The sequence below is a fragment of the Zootoca vivipara genome, chromosome 7 (assembly GCF_965207765.1).
Source record: "Zootoca vivipara chromosome 7, rZooViv2.hap1.1, whole genome shotgun sequence".
NCBI lineage: Eukaryota > Metazoa > Chordata > Lepidosauria > Squamata > Lacertidae > Zootoca > Zootoca vivipara.
In genome coordinates this window covers 93,061,419-93,086,802 of record NC_142590.1, presented here as the reverse complement: position 1 = coordinate 93,086,802, position 25,384 = coordinate 93,061,419, and the positions used below count along the sequence as shown (strand labels likewise).

Below are 25,384 nucleotides of genomic sequence, written 5' to 3'. Positions count from 1 at the left end.
GGGTGGCGCTGAGCCTAGAGCTTGCCGATCAGAAAGTCGGCGGTTCGAATCCCCGCGACGGGGTGAGCTCCCGTTGTTCGGTCCCTGCTCCTGCCAACCTAGCAGTTCGAAAGCACGTCAAAGAGCAAGTAGATAAATAGGTACTGCTCCAGTGGGAAGGTAAACAGCATTTCCGTGTGCTCCTCTGGTTTTCCCAGAAGCGGCTTAGTCATGCTGGCCACATGACCTGGAAGCTGTACGCAGGATCCATCGACCAATAAAGCGAGATGAGCGTCGCAACCCCAGAGTCGTTCATGACTGGACCTAATGGTCAGGGGTCCCTTTACCTTTGCCTTTACCTCTCGGGTCTAGGCTAACCACTCCATCATGCTGCCTATTCCGCTGCTCCCCATCGTTTCAAAAATGACTCCCGAGTCCAGAGAGCATACTGGCTACAAGGCTTAGCTGCGAACACACAAAGACCCGAATTCAAATCATGTTATTTGAATTATACACCTTTAGGTGCCAGGAGATGTTCCTCATTAACCAGGCCTTTGGTTGGTTGACATTTGATGCCCTTTTAAACATGTTGTGGAAGCAGGGATCATTAGCTTGTTTTCATTCCTATTTTTGCTATGCATTTTGTGTTGTTGTTTTATATTGTAATTTTTTGTTGTGAGAACTATGGGTATAGGGCAGTGGATAATTATTATTATTATTATTATTATTATTGTTATTATTATTATTATTATTTATACCCTGCCCATCTGGCTGGGTTTCCACAGCCACTCTGGGTGGCTTCCAACAGAAATATTAGAATACAGTACACTAATTTCTTAAAGATTAAAAGCATCCCTAAACAGGGCTGCCTTCAGATGTCCTCTAAAAGTCTGGTAGTTGTTTTTCTTTTTGACATCTGGTGGGAGGGTGTTCCACAGGGCGGGTGCCACTACCGAGAAGGCCCTCTGCCTGGTTCCCTGTAACTTGGCTTCTCGCAGTGAGGGAATCGCCAGAAGGCCCTCGGCACTGGACCTCGGTGTCCGGGCAGAGCGATGGAGGTGGAGACGCTCCTTCAGGTATACTGGACCGAGTGCCTGGCATGCTCTGGTCCATGGGGGTCACAAAAAGTCGGACACGACTAAACGACTAAACAACAACAACAACAAATTTGATAAATAATAGTGATGAAAACAAGGGGTACGTCAATGTGAAACATGTAAAAATCATGGAGAGGGGTATTGATGGTTACCAGGATACTAACCATAAGGGGCACCTGCTTGGCCACTGTGAGAACAGGATGCTGCCCTAAATGGGCCATTGGCCTGATCCTGCAGGCTGGCTCTAGGGCCAGAGTATGTCGTCAACACCTTAAAGACTTATCAGATTTATTATGGCATGGACTCAAATCCAACTCACCAGATGCCAAAAGGGGAAAAGTGACACCACTTTACAGCTGGCCAGCTGTGCAACTGTTTGAGCTGAGGCAGGCAAGGATTGCATAAAGCATAATTGGGTAGAAATTCACTTTTTATTACTACAATGACTCCCAGACCAAGCTGCTCTCATTCCCCTTGTCCCCTGACACATTGAAAGAGGCTCTTCGGAGTAATAGATCTGAGGGTCACTTTTCTGGTATGGTAGTTATTTAGTTTCTCAGGACTCAATTGCTCTCCCAATTGATTGATTTTTGCCTGACAAAGTATGCTCCAGGTCACTTAGCACAGATTATGTCCCCAAACACAACCATCCTTTGCCTCACCTTTGCACTCACAATGGGCTACAGTTCCTAGAGAAATGAGCTGGCTGGAAGGTTACCACTTTGCCTTTGTTTCCCCCTTTGCTTAAACAAAAAGCACTGTGATTTCTATAAGGCAGATTCTTGCCAAAGACTTTTGGGCAGCCCCCCCTCCCATCTTCATGACAAAAAGTCTTTTCAGACAGTCATTTGCAAGATCAACCAGTGGCAAAGGGAGATTTGAATATGCAGAGATTACTGGACCTTCTGCATTTCAATGTGCAACTTCCAGGCCATTGGTCAAATCCCATCCCCCCTCCTTCCAGCCAATGTACCGTAGCTGGGTGCATGCGCTTTTTAGAGAATCAGAGTTGGCAAGGGATCCCTGAGGGTCATCTAGCCCAACCCCTGCAATGCAGGAGTCGCGACTAAAATATCTATGACATATACTAGCAACCCAAACTGCTTAAAAACCTCCAAGGAAGGAAAGTCCACCGTCACCTGAGGGCATCTCTGTTCCACCATCAAACAGCTATCAGAAAGTTTTTCCTAATGTTCAGCTGGGATCTCCTTTCTTGTCATTTTGATCCCGTGGTTTGGGTCCAACTTTCTGGATCCGAACCAAGCCTGCTCCCTCCTCTTCCCCATGGCAGCCCTTCAGATATTTGCAGGTGAAAGGAAGAAGAATATATATATTTATATCTAAGATAACAGTAAATCATTCATTCTTTTTTCTTTTTTTTTCTTTTTCCTTTTCTTGTTCCTTTCTTTATGAAGAGTTACCTGTATTAGATACGGTATGTATCTCTATTATTTTTTTTACTATTTTTAAATTTTTGATTCTTTCTATTTACAGTATGTGATTTGTTTGATGATTCTAAGTTTTGTTCTAATTACAGGTAGGCAGCCGTGTTGGTCTGCCGTAGTCAAAAAAAAAAAAATCCTTCCAGTAGCACCTTAGAGACCAACTAAGTTTGTCATTGGTATGAGCTTTCGTGTGCATACATCTGAAGAATCTGAAGAAGTGTGCATGCACACAAAAGCTCATACCAATGACAAACTTGTTGTTGTTGTTTAGTCGTTTAATCGTGTCCGACTCTTCGTGACCCCATGGACCATAGCACGCCAGGTCTCCTTCATGGATCAATGCCTTGTCGTGGCGAAGGGGCTTGAATAACTCAGAGAAGCTATGAGCTATGCCATGCAGGGCCACCCAAGATGGACAGGTCATAGTGGAGAGTTTTGACTAAACGTGATCCACCTGGAGAAGGAACTGGCAAGCCACTCCAGTATCCCTGCCAAGAAAACTCTATGGACAAAGACAACAGGCATATAAAAGCTATGACACTGGAAGATGAGCCCCTCAGGTCGGAAGCCGTCCAACATGCTACTGAGGAAGAGCGGAGGACAAGTACAAGTAGATTCAGAGCTGATGAAGCGGCTGGGCCAAAGCCAAAAGGTCGCTCAGTTGCGGATATGCCTGGAAGTGAAAGGAAAGTCCGATGCTGTAAAGAAAAATATTGCATAGGAACCTGGAATGTAAGAACCATGGATAATGGTAAACTGGATGACAAACTTAGTTGGTCTCTAAGGTGCTACTGGAAGGAATTTTGTTCTAATTGTTTGTATTTGCAGCTTTACTCAATAAAAAAATAATAATAGCAAGATATTTGCAGGTGGCTCTCTTGTCCCCTCTCAGACTTCCAGGCTTTGAGATTCCTCCTCTCAGACTCCCACCTGTTCTGCAACTTCTCTTGCCTCAGATCCTCTGCTCTAAATGCCAGAGCACCAAGCAACGTCATCTGTTCCTTTCTTTGCAGGCCAGACTCCCCTTGCCAAACCTCCTTGCAGCACTTGGGACTTTGATTCTTCCCCCTTCTTTATGGACTCCCGATGTCAATGGAACGCTAACTCCCCACAAAAGACTTAACTTTGCAGTTGTGTTGGCATTGTTTGTGTTATTGTGGTTGCTTCTGGTGCTGGAGGTACAGCATCCCCATTTGTGGCTGGTAGCAACTGATAGCTTTATGGTCCATGAATCCTCTTTCAAAGCCATCCCAGCTGGTCGCCATCACGACATCCTATGGGAGCAAAATCCATAGTTTTAACTTCGCACTGCATGAAGGTGTTCTTCCTCTAGTCTCTCCTGAATCGTCGAAAGTTTGGCTTCAGTGTATGGCTGTTTTTTCTTTTAATGCACACTTTTAATTCTTCGGCATATTTCCCTGCATGATTTCCCATTTTTACAGCTACTTTCCAATGGGTTTTCAGTGTGATTTCACTACAGTGGTACCTCTACTTACGAATGTTTCTACTTACGAATGGAGCTCCATCCGCCATCTTGGATGTGGTTTAGACAGGATTTTTTCTACTTACGAATTTTTAAATAGGGTTGCTTCGACTTACGAATTTGTTCTCCCAATGCATTCCTATGGGATTCGACTTACAATTTTTTTCGACTTACGAATGTGCGTTTGGAACGCATACAATTTGTAAGTAGAGGTACCACTGTACATTGTTTTTACATAAAGTGTTCCCAAGGATTTATGGCAATAGAATGGTTTGCATTGCTTCAAGGAGCAACATGGCTTTAGAGCTAGATTCAGATAGGGAGCATGTGGCCTTCTGCTACAAATCCCATCATTTATGGCCATTGGCTTTGCTGGCTGCTGGGACTCCTGGGAACTAAAGTCCAAAAGCTACTAGAGGACTGGGGCTTCCCCATCTCTAAACTGCAGGAAGAGGAAACTAGGATCAGATAAGGAGACACATTTGCAGGGATCACTTTACAGCAAGCTTACCGCCTGAGAAATGACCCAGCAGTATGATTATTGCTTATTTATTAACTTCTTAGCCAAAATAGCAGTTTACAAAACAACAGCAGCAGGACAGTGCTTACCCTCAAACTTACAATCTAAAAGGCACGACACAAGAGGAAATGTGGAAGTGGAGGGAAGAGGAAAGAAGGAAGTTCAGGTACGTGCATATGAAGCTGCTTGGGGAGGTGAATAGCAGGATTGTTAACAGGGACAGTATTGTCATATATGGTGCCAAATTTTTGCATGGCCGTCTCCACTGGCTGCCAGACCATTTCTAGCCCCAGTTCAAAATGCTGCCATTGACCCTTTTAAAGCCCTGAACGGCTCTTAAGAGTCCAGGTTGCCTTAAAGGGTCATTTTCTGGGGCACCTCTCCAGGGCCGTCTTAAGCGCCCCTGGCGCCGTGGTGCACTGGATCTCTCCGGCGCCCTCCCGCCCCGTTTCCCAGCGCGGTGGGCGGGTGGGCGCAGCTGCGCAGTGGACCGGCCGGCCAGCGGGCGGGCGCAGCTCGTGGCGCCCTCCTGGCAGGCTGGTGCCATGGTGCCCTGCGCCACCCAGCCTACACGTAGGGCCGGCCCTGCACCTCTCTGGTTCTCCCATGTGGTGTAGGCAGCAGCTGCCAGAGAGGGGCTTTTCAGTGGTGCTGGAACCCTCTGGCAACAGTGCTCTGGCATTGTGGTCCCTACCCTGCTAATTAAAGGTAAAAGTAAAGGTACAGGTACCCCTGACCATTAGGTCCAGTTGCAGATGACTCTGGGTTTGCACGCTCATCTCGCTCTATAGGCCGAGGGAGCCGCCGTTTGTCCGCAGACAGCTTCTGGGTCATGTGGCCAGCATGACTAAGCCACTTCTGACGAACCAGAGCAGCGCATGGAAACGCTGTTTACCTTCCCGCCGGAGTGGTCCCTATTTATCTACTTGCTTTGATGTGCTTTCGAACTGCTAGGTGGGCAGGAGCTGGGACTGAACAACGGGAGATCACCCCGTTGCAGGGATTCGAACCGCCGACCTTCTGATTGGCAAGCCCTAGGCTCTGTGGTTTAGACTACAACGCCACCAGCGTCCTCCCTGCTAGTTAAGCCCCCGGCTTTTCAATCTTTAAACCTTGTAATGGCTTTTAATCTTCCAAGTACCCTTGATGACATTTTGATGCTGCTGTGAGTTTTGTTGTGCCAGCTCAATTTTCTGCTGTATTATAATTTCTGTTCTGTCAGTTTTTATAGGGTGATGCTGTTGTCCATGGATAGGCAAACTAAGGCCCGGGGGCTGGATCCGGCCCAATCACCTTCTCAATCTGGACCGCGAACGGTCCAGGAATCAGCATCAGCGTGTTTTTACATGAGTAGGATGTATCCTTTTATTTAAAATGCATCTCTGGGTTATTTGTGGGGCCTGCCTGGTGTTTTTACATGAGTAGAATGTGTGTTTTTACTTAAAATGTGTCTCTGGGTTATTTGTGGGGCATAGGAATTCGTTTCTTCCCCCCCCCTCAAAATATAGTCCGGCCCCCCACAAGGTCCGAGGGCCAGTGGACTGGCCCCCTGCTGAAAAAGTTGCCTTTACACTTGTTTTAACTCAATTACTTGGTTCTGATTACTTGAATTGCAGCACCACCATCAACAAAACAAACAAGCCATGTTATTCCAGGGGTGAATGACTGGAGTTTAAAACGCCTGTTATGCAGGGGGTTGGACTAGATGACCCTCATGGTCCCTTCCAACTCCACAATTTTGTGATCCTATGAAAATGGTTTGCTTGTTTTTTATTTTTTGGTGCTGCTGTTGCTCTGATAAGAAGCAAGCTCTTTCTCTGGACTAGACGTGGGACTTTCCCCCCACGATCCCTCCAAGTGACCCTTACCTCGGCCGGAAGAAAACACGGGGCTTGTTTCCGAGTAGACCCGATCGATCCGACGGCGGGGCAGGAGCACGAGGCCTGACACACCCGCCCCCATCCACCCCCCTAACCCGCCAACTCATGCGCGCTTTCCTCGGCAAAAGACCTCCTGGCAGGGCTTACTCGCGAGGAGTAGCGCCCCCGGGGAGCGAAATCGAAAGCGGCTGCGCCGGCAGGGGCGGAGCGCGGCGGGGAGGAGCCGGGCGGCGGAGGCGAGGAAGGCGAGCGCGGCGGCGGATCCGGGCGCGCAATGGGGTTGCTGAGCTTTGCGCGCGAGCCGGTGCCTGAGACGCTGAGCGCCGACCTGCAGCAGCTCAACCAGCTGAGCGCCCAGGTGCAGCTGCCGGCGGAGCGGGGGGCTTGGGAGCGGGGGGGGGCCCTCTTTCCCGAATATTGGGGCGCTGGTTGCCGGAGAGGAGCTCTCCTGCCAGTGGGGCTGGCGCGTCGCCACGGGGAAGGAAGCGGGGCGCACGAGTGCGCGCTCCACTCTTGCGCTTCGCTGCGCGTCATCCTAAAGGGCGACACACACACCCCCACTCCCCGGCGGAGATCCTCTGGACCGGAGGCTCCGCGAAGCTGCCTGAGCAGGATCGGGACCCTGGGCTTGCCTTTAAAAGCCTCGCTGGTCTTGGAGAGGGATGATGGAAGGGACCCCCCCCCCCCAAGGCTACAAACTCATATAGCTCTTTTAAAACGCGTTTTAAAGATAAGCTGCCTTTCTGGACGCAGTCCCTCAGGGAAGTAACCAAAAAGCAAAACAGTTGCGATCAACTTTTTTAAAAAATAAATAAAACCCAGACTAGTTTTCGGCATCCAGTCTTCCAAAGAAAAGCACATGATTATGGTTAGTTTGATATTCTGCTTTCAGAAACGGCACCTCGCGTTTTATCCGTGTTGTTTTAGTAGCCCGTGTAAATAGGTAGGTGTAGTACAATATTTGCAAGGTTATAAATGATCGGTGGAAACTGGATTAGCAGGGACAAACTTTAATTTAGCCATGTGCTACTGGAAAACGGAAACTTAGTCAAGATACCCCATAGCTTCCTTTTTCTGCCGGCCTCGCCACAACATCCACCTTAGGACCATGTCTAAATCACTTGATTCCCCATTAATATGTTTTTTTGAAAAACAAAAATCTACTCTCTTTGGTTTTCTGATCACCCTGTCTCTTTACCTAGTCTCAGATAATTCGGAGTCCAAAATCTGCAACTCTTGCCTTCTCTGGGGTGTTGTTAGCGGGGTTTTGTTGTGGTTTGTATTTGTATTTTTGCTGCTGTTACAGTGTTAGTTTTTTTTGTATCTTTATTTTGGATCGTGCAGTGATTGTTGTGTATTTAAAAAAATGTTTTGTTTATGGCTACTTGAATGTTGTAGTTTCGTATTTCTTTTCATGTTGTCAGCCGCCTTGAACATAGCTTGAACTGTGGAAAGGCACACATACAAATAAAATTAGGGATGCCTGTATATGTCTTGAGACTCTTGACTGATTCAGTTCAGGAGGGGAGAGTTGCCCTTGTGCTTGAATCCTGCTTGCAGGTTTTCCCATCTGGTTGGCCTTGAGAGAATAAGATGCTGGGATCCATGCAGATCTAAGAACTTCGTGTTCTTATAGGTGTACCTCTGATCGAGCTGCAATACTGCCTAGTTTTTATTTTGACTTCTGATGCCATATATTTAGTGTTTCCAAGATTTTAAATTGTGCACAGGCACTGGATTCAAAGGAATAATTTTTATTTAGCAGTGTGCTGCTGCAAAACTATAGACAACAAACTGCTGCATTCGGCTTCCTTTCCCTGCTGGTCTCACCCAGAACTCCTTCCCCGCATACAACCATTTCTAAATCACTTTAGTTCCTGCTCACGATACAGCAGGCTCGCTCGCGTCATCCCTCCCTCATTGCACTGGGAGCATATCTGGCCAAACGGCATCCAGCGAATTTTATGTGTGCCACCTCAATAGCTGATGCTCTTAAACTGTTCCTGCTCATCCACTCTGCCAGGGCCACTTTTTAAAAAAACAAAATAACTATTACTATTATTTTTATTTTTGAAAGGTTATACAAAATTCTGCAAAGTAACTGGGTTATCAAAACAGAATCTGATGACATCATACGTTGCCCATATACTGTTGAACAAATATAGACATGAAATGAAGCCAGAATAAATAAACCACAGGCATGCTGGGATAGCTCAGGTGGTGGAGCTCGAGACTCTTAATCTCTGGGTCTTGGGTTCGGGCCCCACGTTGGGCGAAGGATTCCTACCTGGCAGGGGTAGATGATTCTTGTGGTCCCTTCCAACTCTGCAATTTTATGCGGATGCGTGGAAGGCAGCAACATACAGTAATGATTAGACAAGACAAGGTTAATTAAACAACGGCCCTGTTTTACTGCATTAACCATATTTGTTTGTAGACCAAGCAGGGGGGGCGTGCGTTCCTCCTTCCTTACAAATGAAATAAAGTCAAACCAAACAGGTATAAAATCATCCCTCACAGAGATAGCGGGGGTCCTACCTTATCTTCAGCTGGCTGCTAAAACGCTGAGCCAGGCTCCTGGAGAACGCATGAGCTTTCCGTCCCCACTCCAACCTGGTAGCACGATAAAAAGCGCAGCTGTTAGTCATGCCTTTTTTGCATTCCAGGTATCTCCCTCAAGGTCATGCTTCTGTTGTGGGGTTATCACCTCATCCAAGAATGCAACTGCTTGGCTGTCCTCGATGCCCTGCCTTCTGCCCCCTAGGGCTGCACTGTTTCATGATTTATTCATTCATTTATTTATTTATTTTTTTAAAAAAACTGGTAGGATTTTATTTTGATTATTTCGTTCATAAAATGTACGCACTGCTTGCAAGTGTATAGTGTACTGGTTAAGAGCGGCAGACTCGTAATCTGGGGAACCGGGTTCGCGTCTCCGCTCCTCCACATGCAGCTGCTGGGTGACCTTGGGCTAGTCACAGAGCAGTCTCTCAGCCCCACTCACCTCACAGAGTGTTTGTTGTGGGAGAGGAAGGGAAAGGAGATTGTTAGCCGCTTTGAGACTCCTTTGGGGAGTGATAAAGCGGGATATCAAATCCAAACTCTTCTTCCAAAAAAACCCCCCTCAGAGCAGTTTTCAAAAAAGGCAAAACAATTAACATCATCAATAAGAAAAAATGCTAACTTAAGACTTTTGGAAAGATGAAATAACACAAAACTAAAAACAGATGAAGACTCGCATCAACTTTCTAAACATCTGGGTAGGCTTGTCTAAACAAGAATGTTTTTAGCAGGCGCTGAAAAGAGCACAGCAAAGGTGCCTGCCTGATATCAAGAGGCAGGGAGTTCCAAAGTCCCTGCCACACTAAACGGGTGAGTTCCTACAAATGAGGAAAGGCGATCGTGTAGTAGGTAAACTGTTTGCATCCAGTGCTAGTCCTCCCCAGAGTAGACTGACTGAAATTAATGAACATTGCTAGAATAGAATCATAGAACTGAAGAATTGGAAGGGACCCTGGGGTCATCTAGTCCAACCCCCTGTGATGCAGGAATCTCAACTCAAGCATCCATGACAGGTGGCCATCTATCTGTCCATTAATTGTAGCAGATCTACTCTGAGTAAACGTTAGTTGGCTACAACCCATATTATTATTATTATTATTATTATTATTATTATTATTAAAATATTGTTTCTTAATCCTTAGCACTCTGCCACTGCATTTAAGGTGACCATGTGCGGACTCTGCCAGAGCTCTGCAGGCTCCCTGGTGTGCAAACAGGGCAGCTGCCTCTCTCTGGGGGATTTGGAGAATGCCCAGCACGTGCAAACGGGGGATTTGAGAGCTCCTGTGTGGAGGTCGATACCTTTTAATTGGGCCAGCTCTCCTTATTTGCAAACTTGCAAAATAAAGATAAATTGGACTCCTGGGTGTCACATTTCCCACAGAGCTAGTTTGCTCCTAAGGCTGTAGCATTTAAGTCAATTAATTGAATTGATGCATTAAACCCTTTTCAGCTTAAAGGTCCAAATTGGGCAGCCGTTTTTAAAATGGTGAATTGTGCTTCATGTGAGCCCTTGCGAATCCGCAGGTGATTCTGGCAGTGGTTGCAGAAGAAGCCCACCATTCAGGAACGAGACCCCCTTCTAAGATGGTGCCCCCAACTTGGTGCCCTCCAGATGTTTCGGTCTACAACTCCATCAGCCACATCTGGAGGGCACCAAGTTGGAGAGCCCTGGCTAGAGACACACATGCACACACACACACAAAACCCCAGGCCCATGGAGAAGCCTGGCCAAACATAAACATACAGCCGTAACCTGTATCCCGAACGCCCTGGACCTCGGATGTTTGGGCTCCCGAACCATCTAACTTGATGGCTCCAAACCAGGCATCCCCAAACTTCGGCCCTCCAGATGTTTTGGACTACAACTCCCATCGTCCCTGACCACTGGTCTTGTTAGCTAGGGATCGTGGGAGTTGTAGGCCAAAACATCTGGAGGGCCACAGTTTGGGGATGCCTGCTCCAAACCATTGCCTTCACACACCCAGGCTGAACCACCAAGTACCTTTTATATAAGTGGTACCTCTGGTTACAAATGCTTCAGGTTACAAACGCTTCAGGTTACAAACGCTTCAGGTTACAAACTCCGCTAACCCAGAAATAGTACCTCGGGTTAAGAACTTTGCTTCAGGATAAGAACAGAAATCGTGCTCCGGCGGCAGCGGGAGGCGCCATCAGGTTAAGAACAGTTTCAGGTTAAGAACGGACCTCCGGAACGAATTAAGTTCTTAACCAGAGCGGTACCACTGTACAGAGGAAAGTTTTGAGGATTGTTGCTCTTTAAAAAAAGAAGAAGGAATAATCGGCATTAGACATGGGAAAAAGCAGGAGAGATGGGCCCAATCCCTGGCGGGTCTTGTGTTGCTGACACCTTCGTTTTGTCTCTCTCCAGCAATTCTCCGCTCTCGTGGAAGTGGTCTTCCGATTTCTGCAGGAACCGAAAGAGGTAAGCCGTCCACAGCGATGTAGGCAAGATGGCATCCGAGGGGGTTAGCTGAGGCTATTTTTGCCATAGTTTAACTCAAGGTGAGCATCTTAGGAGCAGGAGCAGCAACTTTTAATGCTTTTTTATAAAAAAAAACAGGCTTTATTTAGAATTGTTTAAACAAAAACACTCACAAACATACACATATAACGTTAAAATAAAAGAGAACAGAACTGAGAAAAAAGGGGGGAACTTATACTCAAAAACAATAACTTAAACAAAATAATATTTGTGACATAATAACATAAACCAAATAATATTTGTAATGTGTCCAAATCATAGTTATAACAAAAAAGCTAACATAAATATCTTAATCATCAAACAGAAGATAAGAAAATTTATAATAAAAACAAATAAGAATAAACAAATAATATCTTCCTTCAAACAGACATTCATACTCAACCCCCTGATTTTTTCGGACCCCCTGATTTTTTCGGTAATTAAGCTTTTTTAACAGAATTAATGGTTAAGATGAATTGGACTAGAGTCCGAACTTTTAATGCTAATGACAGTAACATCTTTGCATGAGATAAAACGAAAGGCCAGGCACCCTGCCACAAGTCTGCAAGTTCTTTGCAATTCTTTGTAAAGTGTAGATTGTTGTTCTCATTTTTTAAATAATAATAATAGCAGTGTCATGAAAGTGATTATTATCTCAATCTGAAGGACAAGATGGGGTGCATATTCTATAAGGGCACCTTCCAAGCAATAGCAGAGCATGACGTATCAGTAGAGGAGCATGTGTATGTTTAAACATGAGATCCTGTAAATAATAATAATAATAATAATAATAATAATAATAATAATAATAGTATTCTTATTTATACCGTGCCCATCTGGCTGGGTTTCCCAGAATATTAAAAACACGATAAAACATCAAACATTAACACCTTCCCGATTTTTTAGGGCTGCCTTCAGATTTCTTCTAAAAGTCAGAGAGCTGTTTATTTCCTTGACCTCTGACATCTGATGGGAGGGCGTTCCACAGGGCGGGCGCCACTACTGAGAAGGCCCTCTCCCTAAACAAATGCAGTCAGCTACAACAACAACAACAACAACAACAATAATAATAATGCCCTTCATCTGAGGATCACCTCTAGCAATCACACTTTTTTACCTCTAGCAATCACACTTTTCTATCGCCAACCCATTCTCACCCTTGCCTTTGGGGCACTGGGGTTTGGAACAATTTTATTGGACGGTTTGAAAAGAAAGAAAGAAATACGGGGAGTCTGACTGTTTCATCCTCACCAGATCTTCTCCAGAGTTAGCCATACTGAACTCAGTGGGGCTCCCTCCCAGGTAAGGGAGAAACAGGTTCTAAAGTCAAGACTATTAAAATGAAGCCTTCCTTAATTTACGACTTGCGCCAGGATCTCGCCCCTCTTTGTGCCTCTTCCTTTAATGACTGCTCAGCTTTCCCTACCAAAACAAGTCATAAATTCTGCCCGAACTTGGGCAGGCAACTTCGAAACCACCAGATGTCTAGCGAAAATTATGCCCTGCTTTCTCTCGCTATAAAAGGAGTGGGGCTTCTGTCCCTAAACAGGAACAGAGATATCGTCTAAAATAAAAAAAATAACAAAGGTACAGTCTCAAAGCTGTTGTCAGACAGCAGGGGAATATGTCATTCATCACAACTCGGGATCCCCAGTTTGTTTCTTCAGGCCACTTTTCACCCCGCTGTTTACAAGTTGGGAACTTTTTCCTTGAACATCTGATTCTCTGTTCCGTCAGAGACTAAGGTAACTTCTTAGCTCTGAACAGGAAATACAGTATTTAAAATCCAAAGCTAGCCATAGGTACACATGAATAAAGTAATAAGGTTTTTCATTCCCGATTACACAAGAATTATTTGTCGCGCCAGCACAGGCTCAAATGGGTCTTTCTTTTTCTTGGTTATAATGATGTGCGGATCTGCTCCTTCTGCACAGCGTCCCAGAACTCAGAAATCAAGTCCGAAAGGGACGTGTAGGTGCGGTTCTGTTTTTCAGCCTTAGGATACAACCGGAGGCAAAGATCTCTCCTGGCATAGCTCAGACGGTATAGAGCATGAAACTCTTTAATCTCACAAAAGCACAAAAGTTGCACAAAAGCTTCCTGCATTGCAGGGGGTTGGACTAAATGACCCCCCGTGCTCCCTTCCAACTCTACAGTTCTATGATTCAAAGTCCCTGTGAACTCAGTGGAACGGACTTTGGCGTTAGGCAGGCATAGGACTGCACCAGAAACTAGCATCCGTGCGCAGCTTGGTGGTGCAAATCGCGCTGTCTGCTCTTCTCCTGTGCCAGTGTGGTGTAGTGGTTAAGAGCGGTGGACTTGTAATCTGGGGAACCAGGTTCGTGTCTCCGCTCCTCCACATGCAGCTGCTGGGTGACCTTGGGCTAGTCACACTTCTCTGAAGACGCTCAGCCCCACTTGCATCACAGAGTGTTTGTTGTGGGGGAGGAAGGGAAAGGAGAATGTTAGCCGCTTTGAGACTCCTTCGGGGAGTGATAAAGCGGGATATCAAATCCAAACTCTTCTTCTTCTCCTCTCACAGGTCGAAAGGTTTCTAGCTCAGCTCTCTGAATTTGCCACCAGCAATAAACTCAGCCCGGGCCCTTTGAAGAACATAGTCAAAAGCTTCCTGTTGGTGCCAAATGGTGAGTGGGGGCTTGGGGGTCCCTGGCGGTGTGTGGGTGCCTGACATAGACCAGGGAAATCGAGAGAGGTGCTTCTCCCCTCTTTGGTGATGGGACCCCTCACAAGGGGGGCAGCTGCTCAGTGAAGTTAGGAACATAAGGAGAGCCAGGCTGCAGGATCAGGCCACAGGCCCACGGAGTCCTGCATTCTATTCTCATGGTTGCCAGCCAGGTACCCACAGGAAGACCCCAACCAGGACCTAAGCACAAAGCAGCCCTTTTGATTCACAGCTAGGACAGATGCATCGGGACCAAGTAGCCATTGATGGCCTATTCCCCATGGATTGGTCTAAACTCCTTTTAAAGCCATCCACCTTGGTGACCATCCCTACATCTTGCGGCAGTGAGTTCCATAGTTAAAACTCTGTGCCGTGTGAAAAAGTATCTCCTTTTGTCCGTCCGGAATCTTCCAGCGTTCCGTTTTGGCGACTGTCACCCTGGTTTTAAGGAGCCATTTGGCACCTAGCTTATATACCCGAGTTTCTAACACTGCTTGGGTGTCTTATTCCCGCGCTTAACTCCACACAGTAGCGGTGTTGTCTAACCAGACTTTCTCTCTCTTTCTCTCTCTCTCTCTCTCCCCTCCCCCCCCTGTCTGTTTCATGCATTGTTTATCTCAGGTGCCCTAAAGAGGAGTCTGTCGGCAGAGCAGGTTAGAGCAGATCTTATCACCCTGGGTAGGTCTCTTTGAAATGCCTCCGGCAATTCTTGAAGGTGGACGGTGGCTGCCGGCCTCCCAATTAACCGTGTCGAATTTCTCCCGCAGGGCTGAGCGAGGAGAAGGCCAGCTATTTCGAAGAGCAGGTACTATGAGCATTCTTTTCGCTACTGAAATTTTAATTCCGGGGGGGGGGGAGGTGCTTTTCTTCTGGGCTGCCTGATCTCTGAACTAAGCTGTTGCCTTGTAACCAGATGCCATCTTCCAGGCCGCTTCATTTGCCAGCTTGAACCGGCAGCTCTTCTGCAGGAAGGCTTTTAAAGATGATTCGGGAGGTGATGGTGATGGTGATGATGATCATCGTCATCACCACTCTGGGCGGCTCTCAACAAAATGTTAAAACCACAGTACAACATCAACCATTTCAAACTTCCCTGAGCAGGGCTGCCTTCAGGTGTCTGGCTTCAGGTGTCTTCTGAAAGTCAAATGGTTGTTTATCTGGACTGAGGAACATGTTATTACTGTTGATTAATAGGGCACAGTCTCTCCCAGGCATTCTCCTGCGTGAGTCCCCTTGAACTGGAGATCTATTTATTGAGCCTCAATGATGTGCTGGGTGCTGTATCAAACCAAGAAGGGTATGCAATCATCTCCCACTGCAGTTCCCATTGCAGGACAGAGATGGAGTTGAGCCCCTTTGAGCAGGAGGAAAGGGAGCAGACTTGGCAGGGGTGGAGATAAGCAATAGATCACCACCTCAGCCTTAAAGGCTAGAAACGTAGAGTTGGAAGGGACCCCGAGGGTCATCTAGTCCAACCCCCTGCAATGCAGGAATCTCAGCTAAAGCATCTGTGAGGGACAAGGGATACAGGGAAGTCCCTCCCATCTTAAGTTCCAGCCCATCCCCAAGCGCTGGGGAGAGCAGGGAGAGCTCTGCCTCCAGCGGAGAGTCAGGAAGTGGTGTCCGAGGCTCAGGCAAGGTTGCGGAGCCCATGCCCCAGGTGGGACAGGAAGGTGTGAGCACGGGGGGAAGGCCAATTCCCCCAACTCCGGAATTGCGACGCAAACGTAGGGGGAAGAGGTTGGGTCTCCCAAAGCTTCTTTGCTGGAAGAAAACGCGCCAATCTCCATTCGGAGGTTCTGACACCTCACCGTAAGCATGTATATAGATCGTTCTGACCACTGTAAATAATCAGCACTTAATAAAAGTCTAAAAAGACTATGCTGCGAGGAGTCGTTACTCTAGAGTAGCCACATCAGCACCTCTGACAGCAACCTCCGAATCTTTTTTGGCTACTTTGGAGTGCCGCGATGAGCGCGCAAGAGGCTGAGCATTGGAGGCTGGAGGCCGAAGCGGCGAAGCAGGAGATACGGAACCTGACAGCGCAGGCCCAGCAGCAATTACATGCCGCTCAGGAGGAAGCGCGAGGGGCGCGGGAGGAGCTGAACAAGCTGGTGGACCAGGTGAGGACGAAAGAGGAGACTGAGAAGCAGCTAAGGGTGATGGTATTGGACCAGCAGAATAAGTTGGAAGAGGAGAAAGCCGCTAGAGGTGGGGGGGGCGCCCCAGCCGCAGCTAGTCCAAATGAGAAGGGGACAGACCCTAGTCACCAAGTTTAGCGGCGACCCTAGGGAGTACCTAGGATTTGAGACGGAAATAAACTATGCGCTGGAACTGCATGCAGCGGAATTCCCAGATGACGCGCACAGAGTCTCCTTTATTATAGAGCATTTGACTGGGGCCGCCCGCGAATGGGTCAGACCGCTCATCGCGCAAAAAAATGATTGCATGAAGAACGTAAAACTATTTTTAGAAGTTTTAAAAATAATGTACGCTAGTGACAGTGAAATGGAAGCCACAAAAGAAGAGCTTCATAACTTAACACAAGGAAAATTAACAGTTAGAGAGTACTGGGCGAGATTCACCATGCTGGTGCACAAACTGGGGTGGGATCTGCACAGTGATCCAGTGAAATCAGCTTTCTATCTGGGCTTGCACCCAGACGTTAAGGATGAGCTGACGAGAGGTCCAAAACCGCGGACTATGGATGAGTTGAGCAAAGCTGCGCTAGCGGTGGGGGTGAGACAGGATTCCAGATGGAATGACAAACAAACTACGCGCGCAGCAAAACCTTGGTTCCCACGCTCCCAGGACAGACCTCATCACCAAACCCCACCCCAGGGCCCACCCCAAGCCCCGCCCAGACCCAGCCCAGAGCCGGAACCGATGGAGATCGGAGGAGCGCGCGCGCGGGCTTTTCAAACCCCGGCACCACAGAAACGCAAAGAGGGGAGGGGAGGAAACTGCTTTTTGTGCCACTCCCCCAGTCACCTCGTCAGGAATTGTCCGCATCGCCGGGAATGGCAAGGAAGGGCGGGAACTGTTATGCCCGCCCCCACAGACTCAACGCAACAGCAGGGAAACGAGACAGCCTGGCTGCAGGAGACAAGGGGCAGCAGCCAGGCGCAATCGACGGAAACCAGCCCCCTCCCTCCCTTCCACAGAGGGGCAGCGCCAGCCCACACACCCCAGAGCAGGGGTGGTTCTAGAAGTGACTCTGACACTCCCCAATGGGTACCCACTGACGGTTTTAGCGTTAATCGACTCGGGGGCGTCTGCCAATTTTTTTTCAAGAAATTTTGCGGAAGCACACCAGATCCAACTGCTGCAGCTGGACTTTCCCCTGCACGTCTCCACCATTGACGGCAGGGAGTTACTGGGAGGGGCCATCACCCACCAGACCCCCCCCCATGAGAATGACAGTAGGAAGGCACTCAGAGACACTGGCTTTCAACATCACCACCATCTCAGACCCCCCCATAGTGCTAGGAATGAGCTGGCTAGCACGCCACGACCCATCCATAAGCTGGCACCAGAGATGCATTACATTTGGGTCTGACTTTTGTCTGGAACATTGCATGCAGCGCCAACCAGGGGAGGGGCCACCGATAGCCACGGTGGCCACCATGCACGTTAAGGGGGGAGAGGCGATTCCCAAACAGTACTGGGACCTACAGGATGTCTTCAGCGAAGCGGAATCTGACCACCTGCCACCGCACAGGTCCTTTGATTGTCAGATAAACCTGATACCGGGGGCAACGCTACCCCCAGCCAAGCTGTACTCCATGTCAGACCAGGAACTGGAGGATCTGAGGGAGTTCATCGACAAGAACCTCAAGCGGGGGTTCATCAGAGAAAGCAAGGCAGCAGGGGGCAGCCCGGTCTTCTGGGTGGACAAGAAAGACACGCAACAGCGCCGTCTGGTGGTGGATTTTAGACGCCTGAACAGCATGACAGAACCAGTGGCGTTTCCAATGCCCAGAGTGGACGATCTGTTGACAGCAGCGCGCAGGGGCAAGATATTCACCAAGCTCGATCTAAGGGGAGCGTACAACTTAATCAGGATCAGGGAAGGCGATGAGTGGAAGACCACGATGTTCACGCCTCTGGGATCGTTTGAATACCTGGTGATGCCCTTCGGTTTGCAAGGGGGCTCAGCATGCTTCCAGGCCTTCATGCACCACGTCCTGGGGTCCCTCCTCTTCAAGAACTGCTTGGTCTTCCTAGATGACATCCTTATATACTCCCAGGATCCAGTGCAGCATGTGAAGGATGTCAGGGAGGTGTTGCAGCGCCTGAAGGAGCACCACCTGTATGTGAAGCTGGAGAAGTGCAAGTTTCACACCAAGGAGGTGGACTTCCTGGGCTACAAGCTGTCAGACAAGGGGCTAGCGATGGATAAGGACAAGGTGCAGGCCATCCTGGACTGGCACAGCCCCAGGACGCGCAAAGATGCCCAACGCCTACTAGGCTTCGCCAACTTCTACAGGAAGTTCATTAAGAACTTCTCTCGAGTTACGGCTCCCATCACTGACTGCCTGAGAGGCAAGCAGAAGTTCAGGTGGACACAGGAGGCGCAGGCAGCGTTCGAAAGCCTCAAGAGGGTGTTCGCCTCAGACCAGAACCTGTTCCGTGTGGTACAGCACGCGCCACTGCGCATCGAAACTGACGCTTCAGACCGCGCGGTGGGAGCCATTTTACTGCAACTGAATGCCAACAGAGAGTGGAGACCCTGTGCCTTTTTCTCCAGAAAGCTGACCCAGCCAGAGCGCAACTACACAGTGTTTGATAAGGAGCTTCTGGCGATCCATTCTGCGTTTAAACACTGGAGACACTTCCTAGTGGGCGCCAAGCACCCCATTCAGGTGTGCACGGACCACAAGAACCTGGAGTTCTGGAGAACAGCCAGGGTGCTCAACCAGCAGCAGATACGGTGGGCAGAGTTCTTCTCGCACTTCAACTTCTCCATCCACTACATACCGGGGGAGCAGAATGTCAGGGCGGATGCCCTCTCCCGCAAACCAGAGTACATGGAGGAGGAGTTGCCACCAGCACCCCGACACGTGTTTCCCCCATCGGCATGGTCCTGCGGAGCAGCAGTGGTGAGCGAGGCAGAACTCACAGCACTGACGGCAGCAGACGAGTTCGCCACCCGCATCTTCAGAGATCTGCGAGGGGGGAGGGAGCAGGCAAAAGACTTTGAGGAAAGGAGGGGGTTGCTTTTTTACAGGGGAGCCCTGTACCTGCCCACCACACAGCTCAGAGGTAAGGTCCTCAAGCAGATGCACGACAACCCAACAGCGGGTCATTTTGGAAGGGACAAAACCACTCACTTAGTCATGAGACACTTCTGGTGGCCAGGGGTGCGGGAGGATGTTCGGGACTATGTAAGGGGCTGTGACACCTGCCAGCGAGCAAAGGTGGTCAGAGCAGCACCAGCAGGGTTGCTGGAGCCATTAGCCACACCGCACAGGCCGTGGGAAGTAGTGTCCGTGGACTTCGTCACAGACCTGCCTTCTTCCAGGGGCAAGACAGCAGTGTTGGTGGTGGTGGACCTCATGTCCAAAATGTGCCACTTTATACCGTGTGCCAGGGCGGTCTCTGCAGAAGAGACGGCCAAACTGTTCGTTGACCACGTATTCAGACTGCAGTGGTTACCCTTAAGGGTTATTTCGGACCGAGGCCGCCAATTTGTTTCCAGGTTCTGGCGGCGGCTCATGAACCTCCTGCAGGTGGAGGTCAGCTTGTCGATGGCTCGGCACCCGCAGACCAATGGACAGGCGGAGAGGGTCAACGCCATTCTGCAGCAGTACCTGAGATGCTACGTCAGCCAGAGGCAAACGGACTGGGTGGATCGCCTGCCACTGGCAGAATTTGCCTACAACAATGTGGTGCACGTCTCCACAGGGGTGTCGCCCTTTAAGGCCAACTACAGGCGCGACCTCAGATCTTTCCCAGAGAGGGAGGGGGAGGAGGAAGAGGAGGGCCTGCAGGCAGAAGATTGGGCGGAGGAACTGGAGACGGTGCACCAACAACTCCGGGAGCACTTGGAGAGGGCCAAGGAAGCGTACAAGAAGGGGGCAGATCGCCACAGACGACCGGGGGAGGTCATCAGGGTGGGGGACAGGGTTTGGTTGTCCTCTGAAGGCCTTCCCACCAGAGGGCGATGCAAGAAGTTGGCGCCCAGGAGACTGGGCCCCTTCACGGTCACGCAACAGGTCAATCCGGTAGCCTTCAGGCTGGCACTGCCAGAGGACATGAGGGTGCACCCAGTGTTTCATAGATCGCTGCTGTCGCAGTACAGAGAAAGCACCAGGTTCAGGGACAGCGATCAGCCTCCCGAGGGAGGGGGGGAAAGGGGGGACACCCAACAACTCAATGAGGCAACTGAGATTTTGGATTCAAGGAGAGGGGTGAGAGGGCTGGAGTACCTCATGGCATGGGAGGACACTCCGCCGTCCCACAATGAGTGGATACCGGCCACGGAAGTACCTGAGGAATTTTTAGTGGAAGAGTTCCACGCCCTTTCCCCCCACAGGCCCAAGCCCTGGCACATGGAAAGGGAGGGAGAGGGGGAGGGGCGGGAGGAAGGGATCGCAGGAAGCAGCTCTCCATGGAGATGGGAAGCGGAATTTGAGGACACGGAAGAAGAGGTGTGGGTTTCACCGAGGTCGACTACGTCAGAGGCAGGAGAGGACTGGCAGCACATTTTTACTCCCACCAGCTCTGACGCCACAGACTTTTTGGGATTCCCGTCTTCTCAGGGGGAGGGGGAAAGATCGCCGGATTGGGGGGAAATTTTTACACCCACGGACTCTGACACCACGGACTTTTTGGGGTTTCACTCGTCCCCAGCAAGCGGAGAGCCCCTAGGGAGGGGGGAAGGGGAGCCTGGGAGGGGGGTGGATGTGAGGGACAAGGGATACAGGGAAGTCCCTCCCATCTTAAGTTCCAGCCCATCCCCAAGCGCTGGGGAGAGCAGGGAGAGCTCTGCCTCCAGCAGAGAGTCAGGAAGTGGTGTCCGAGGCTCAGGCAAGGTTGCGGAGCCCATGACCCAGGTGGGACAGGAAGGTGTGAGCACGGGGGGAAGGCCAATTCCCCCAACTCCCGAATTGCGACGCAAACGTAGGGGGAAGAGGTTGGGTCTCCCAAAGCTTCTTTGCTGGAAGAAAACGCGCCAATCTCCATTCGGAGGTTCTGACACCTCACCGTAAGCATGTATATAGATCGTTCTGACCACTGTAAATAATCAGCACTTAATAAAAGTCTAAAAAGACTATGCTGCGAGGAGTCGTTACTCTAGAGTAGCCACATCAGCACCTCTGACAGCATCCATGGCAGATGCCCATCCAGCCTCTGCTTAAAATTCTCCAAGGAAGGAGAGCTCACTACCTCACAAGGGAGACTGTTCCACTGTCAAAAGTTCTTCCTGATGTTTAGTTAGAATCTCCTTTCTTATAACCAGAAGCCATTGGTTCGAGTCCTGCCCTCCAGAGAGTCCTACCCTTCCTTAAGATACTTAGATCTTGTTCCCTAGCACAAACAACTGGCATTATTTGGATTATGTATTGCCAGTGCTGGATTTACATATAAGCTGAACCAGCTCTAGCTTAGGGCCCCACTCTCTTGGGGGCCCCAAAAAAATTTAAAGGGAAAAAACCTGGATGTACATTTCTAAAATATAAGATAAAAACCAATAAAACAAAGCCTACAGACAGCAAGAGTGTTTTGTGTTGTGTAGGCTCCTATGATGTAAGTCATGGGCCCCACCTGCTAGCCTGCTCCCTAAACTCACTGGTTTGGTCCTTCCTATATACAGTGGTACCTTGGTTCTCAAACTTAATCCGTTCCAGAAGTCTGTTCCAAAACCAAAACATTCCAAAACTAAGGCGCGCTTTCCCATAGAAAGCAATGCAAAACGGAATAAATCCATTCCAGACTCTTAAAACCAACGCCTAAAACAGCAATTTAATTCCACTGTTAATAGACTTCTTAATTGTATTTCAATTCGACATTTACTTTGATAAAATACCTATTTTGTTACGTGCAAATGGCTTTCGATACCTATTAGGTCCATAAATTACCATCTAGCATATATTAAACACAAAAATAGCAACAAAGGATAGCTGGACATATAAAGGGCCCCATTACCTTCAGTAATAAACCTCAATCCGGCCCTGCGTATTGCGTATGAAACTCTGGAAGCCAGGCTTCCGTGAAGGTGGGCTTGGGTGGAATGGGGACGCCGGACACACGCGCAGAGTTTTGTTTCATTTTGCTTTCTGCAATCTTTCCAGTGGAAGGAGAAATCGCCCACCCTCTCCCGCCTGGCTGTGGGCCAGACCCTGATGGTTAACCAGCTCGTAGACATGGAGTGGAAATTTGGAGGTGAGCGGCTTTGTGGGCTAGGGGAGGCCTGTGGGGGGAGTCATAGAATCACAGAATTGGATGGGACCCCAAGAGTCATCTAGTCCAACCCCCTGTAGCGCCAGGTGCCTCCACCCCATGAAAGCTCCGCCTTTCAGCTTCCCCTGGGCACCCCACATTGCTTTTCTTTGTTTTCTCCGGCAGTTACATCAGGAAGCAGTGAACTGGAGAAAGCCGGAAGCATCTTCATGCAGGTGGGTCTCCCTGCCGTGCAAGAGGAGATGTTGTTTTTGGAAGACCCCTTGGGTAGAGCCAGGGGCAAAAATAGGGTGCTGGCACAGGCCAACCTGTATCTCACAGACACTCGTGCCTGAAAAATTCAGCGTCCCGGGAAACTCTGCTTTATTTTAATTTCCAAAAACTAAGTTTCTAGTCCTTATGGCAGCAGAGAGAGGCTTGAAAGTGTTTGGGCAATGCGGTTTGGGGAGGTAGGCAGAGGGCTAAGAGGGCATCTCAGTGGTACGGGACTAGCAGACAGCAAAATAGTGATTTGGTGCAACAGATCTGCCTTGGAGGTGTGCCTTATACAGGAGGCAAAACTGTGTATCTGAAGAAGTGTGCATGCACACGAAAGCTCATACCAAGAACAAACTTGGTTGGTCTCTAAGGTGCAACTGGAAGGATTTTTTTTTATTTTGTAGCCCTCCAGCTATTTTGGACTAAAGTTCCCATCAGCCCCAGCCACCATGGGACTCGGTGCCCATGTTGGGTAGGGTGAGAGGTGCAGATTTTTCCCCCTCCGCAAGTCTCCCATCTTTTCCTGTGGGTCACAGCCCGGAGTGGCAAGCCGCTCTATCTACCCGCCTTGCAAAAATTTTGCCAGTGGAAGAATCCCAGGGTTTTCTCTTTGCAGGAAAAAAGCACAGTGTTTTTACATTTCTTGCCTGCTCACTTCGATGAAACTTCCTTTCTTCTTCTTCTTCTTTTAAAAAAACAACCTGATTTTTATTTCCAGCTGAAATTGGTGGTTAGGAAAGGAAACAAAGTGGAGCCTGTGTACATGGGTGAGTGAGCCATTATTTTGTCCTGGGGGGCATTCTGCAAATAGAGGGAGGCAATTGAAGCCCCAGGAAGGCTGAAATTGCACCCCCTGTAAAAGACATTACAAGGGCACATATTTTGGGAAGGGGGGGCAGGGGTGCGGCTTCATTCAACTAACACTTAAGGTCAGAGTTTAGTCCCTCGACTTGAGTGCATTCAGGGGTATCCCTTTATTGTTGTTGTTGTTGTTGTTGTTTAGTCGTGTCCGTCTCTTCCTGACCCCATGGACCATAGCACGCCAGGCACTCCTGTCTTCCACTGCCTCCCGCAGTTTGTTCAAACTCATGTTCGTAGCTTCGAGAACACTGTCCAACCATCTCGTCCTCTGTCGTCCCCTTCTCCTTGTGCCCTCCATCTTTCCCAACATCAGGGTCTTTTCCAGGGAGTCTTCTCTTCTCATGAGGTGGCCAAAGTATTGGAGCCTCAGCTTCAGGATCTATCCTTCCAGTGAGCACTCAGGGCTGATTTCCTTCAGAATGGATAGGTTTGATCTTCTTGCAGTCCATGGGACTCTCAAGAGTCTCCTCCAGCACCATAATTCAAAAGCATCAATTCTTCGGCGATCAGCCTTCTTTATGGTCCAGCTCTCACTTCCATACATCACTACTGGGGAAACCAGTAGTAATAATAATAATAATAATAATATTTATTATTATTATTATTATTATTATTATTATTATTATTATTATATGTTATTATTAAATTTTGGGAGCTCCAGCTATAAAAAGAAAACTGCTCAGCTAGTCAAGTGGAGATCTCGGGGGCGGGGGGGTGGGGCTTATATTATTTTGCCTCTTACTCACCTTTTCTCTGAACTTAACTAAAAGTCCCAAATGCTACAGCCCAGCCAGATGGGCGGGGTATAAATAATAAAATCACTGTTGTTATTATTAATCTTTCTTCTATCCCCTTGATAATTTGGGTTGCCCTTTTCTGAGCAACGGTTAACTTGCTACAGGGAAAATAAAAGTGCTTTTCTTGTTTGGTGAGTCCTGAATCATTTCTGGTTTTTTTCCTTTATTCTCTCCCTGCCCGCGGAATCAGAGTTGACGCTGCCTCAGTTTTACAGCTTCCTTCACGAGATGGAGAGGATGAAGACCAGCCTGGAATGCCTCAGCTGAGTTTCCTGTGGGGCATCGGCGCTGCCTACTTTAAACCAGAGAGTGGAAGCTGAACGTCGACCATCCGAGGCCCCTGGATCAGATGCCCCAACCACCATTTTCCCCACTGAGAAGTTTGGGGTCAAAGAAGCACCCCGCTTTTAAAGTCTGGCTCACTTGGTGCTCTAAGAGCCCTTTTAAGGGACAGCAAGGGTGTTTTGTAAAACCTGCAAAAGTCTGGTGTTTTTTTCTCTCTCTGCGTAAAAGGCTTGTTTGGAGAGAGCGGTTTGCTGCAGATAAGGGTGCTTGAAAGAGGCTCGAGGAAACAAAAATAAAATTGGGAGGAATGACTTTTTGCTCTCCTTTGAGAGGAATAGGTGGCAGCCTTGAAATCTCCTTTAAAATCTATTCTTAAAAGTGTAATTTAGAACATCGGTTTGCATAACCCACTGAGGAAGACAATAACACAAAAAAAATTCACAACAGTAGCAGTTAATTGCACAGTTATCCAAAAACCTTCCTTGGAGGTTTTTAAGCCGAGGTTGGGTGGCCTGGATACTTTAGCTGAGATTCCTGTACTGCAGGGGGGTGGGACTAGACTTCCAACTCTTAATGATTCTATGATTCTAAAACCCAGTTTGGTTTAATTAACGACAAAACTGATGAATTGGGTTTCGACGTC

The 25,384-nt window shown here is 48.6% G+C and overlaps 1 protein-coding gene and 1 long non-coding RNA gene across 2 annotated transcripts; one reads left to right on the top strand and one right to left on the bottom strand.

The window, feature by feature from the left end:
• Positions 1-2,847: 2,847 nt before the first annotated feature.
• Positions 2,848-6,532, bottom strand: LOC148685188 (uncharacterized). The gene is made up of 2 exons (XR_015951214.1): positions 6,393-6,532; positions 2,848-3,795 (listed from the first exon to the last, which is right to left on the bottom strand). It is a non-coding gene; the product is annotated as an uncharacterized LOC148685188 (long non-coding RNA).
• A 97-nt stretch (positions 6,533-6,629) lies between these two features.
• Positions 6,630-25,052, top strand: COMMD7 (COMM domain containing 7). The gene is made up of 9 exons (XM_035123788.3): positions 6,630-6,762; positions 11,359-11,412; positions 13,994-14,096; positions 14,756-14,812; positions 14,902-14,939; positions 22,432-22,522; positions 22,706-22,755; positions 23,517-23,565; positions 24,647-25,052. The coding sequence occupies exons 1-9, from the start codon at positions 6,679-6,681 to the stop codon at positions 24,721-24,723; spliced, it is 603 nt and encodes a 200-aa protein (XP_034979679.1). The 5' UTR covers positions 6,630-6,678; the 3' UTR covers positions 24,724-25,052.
• Positions 25,053-25,384: the final 332 nt, after the last annotated feature.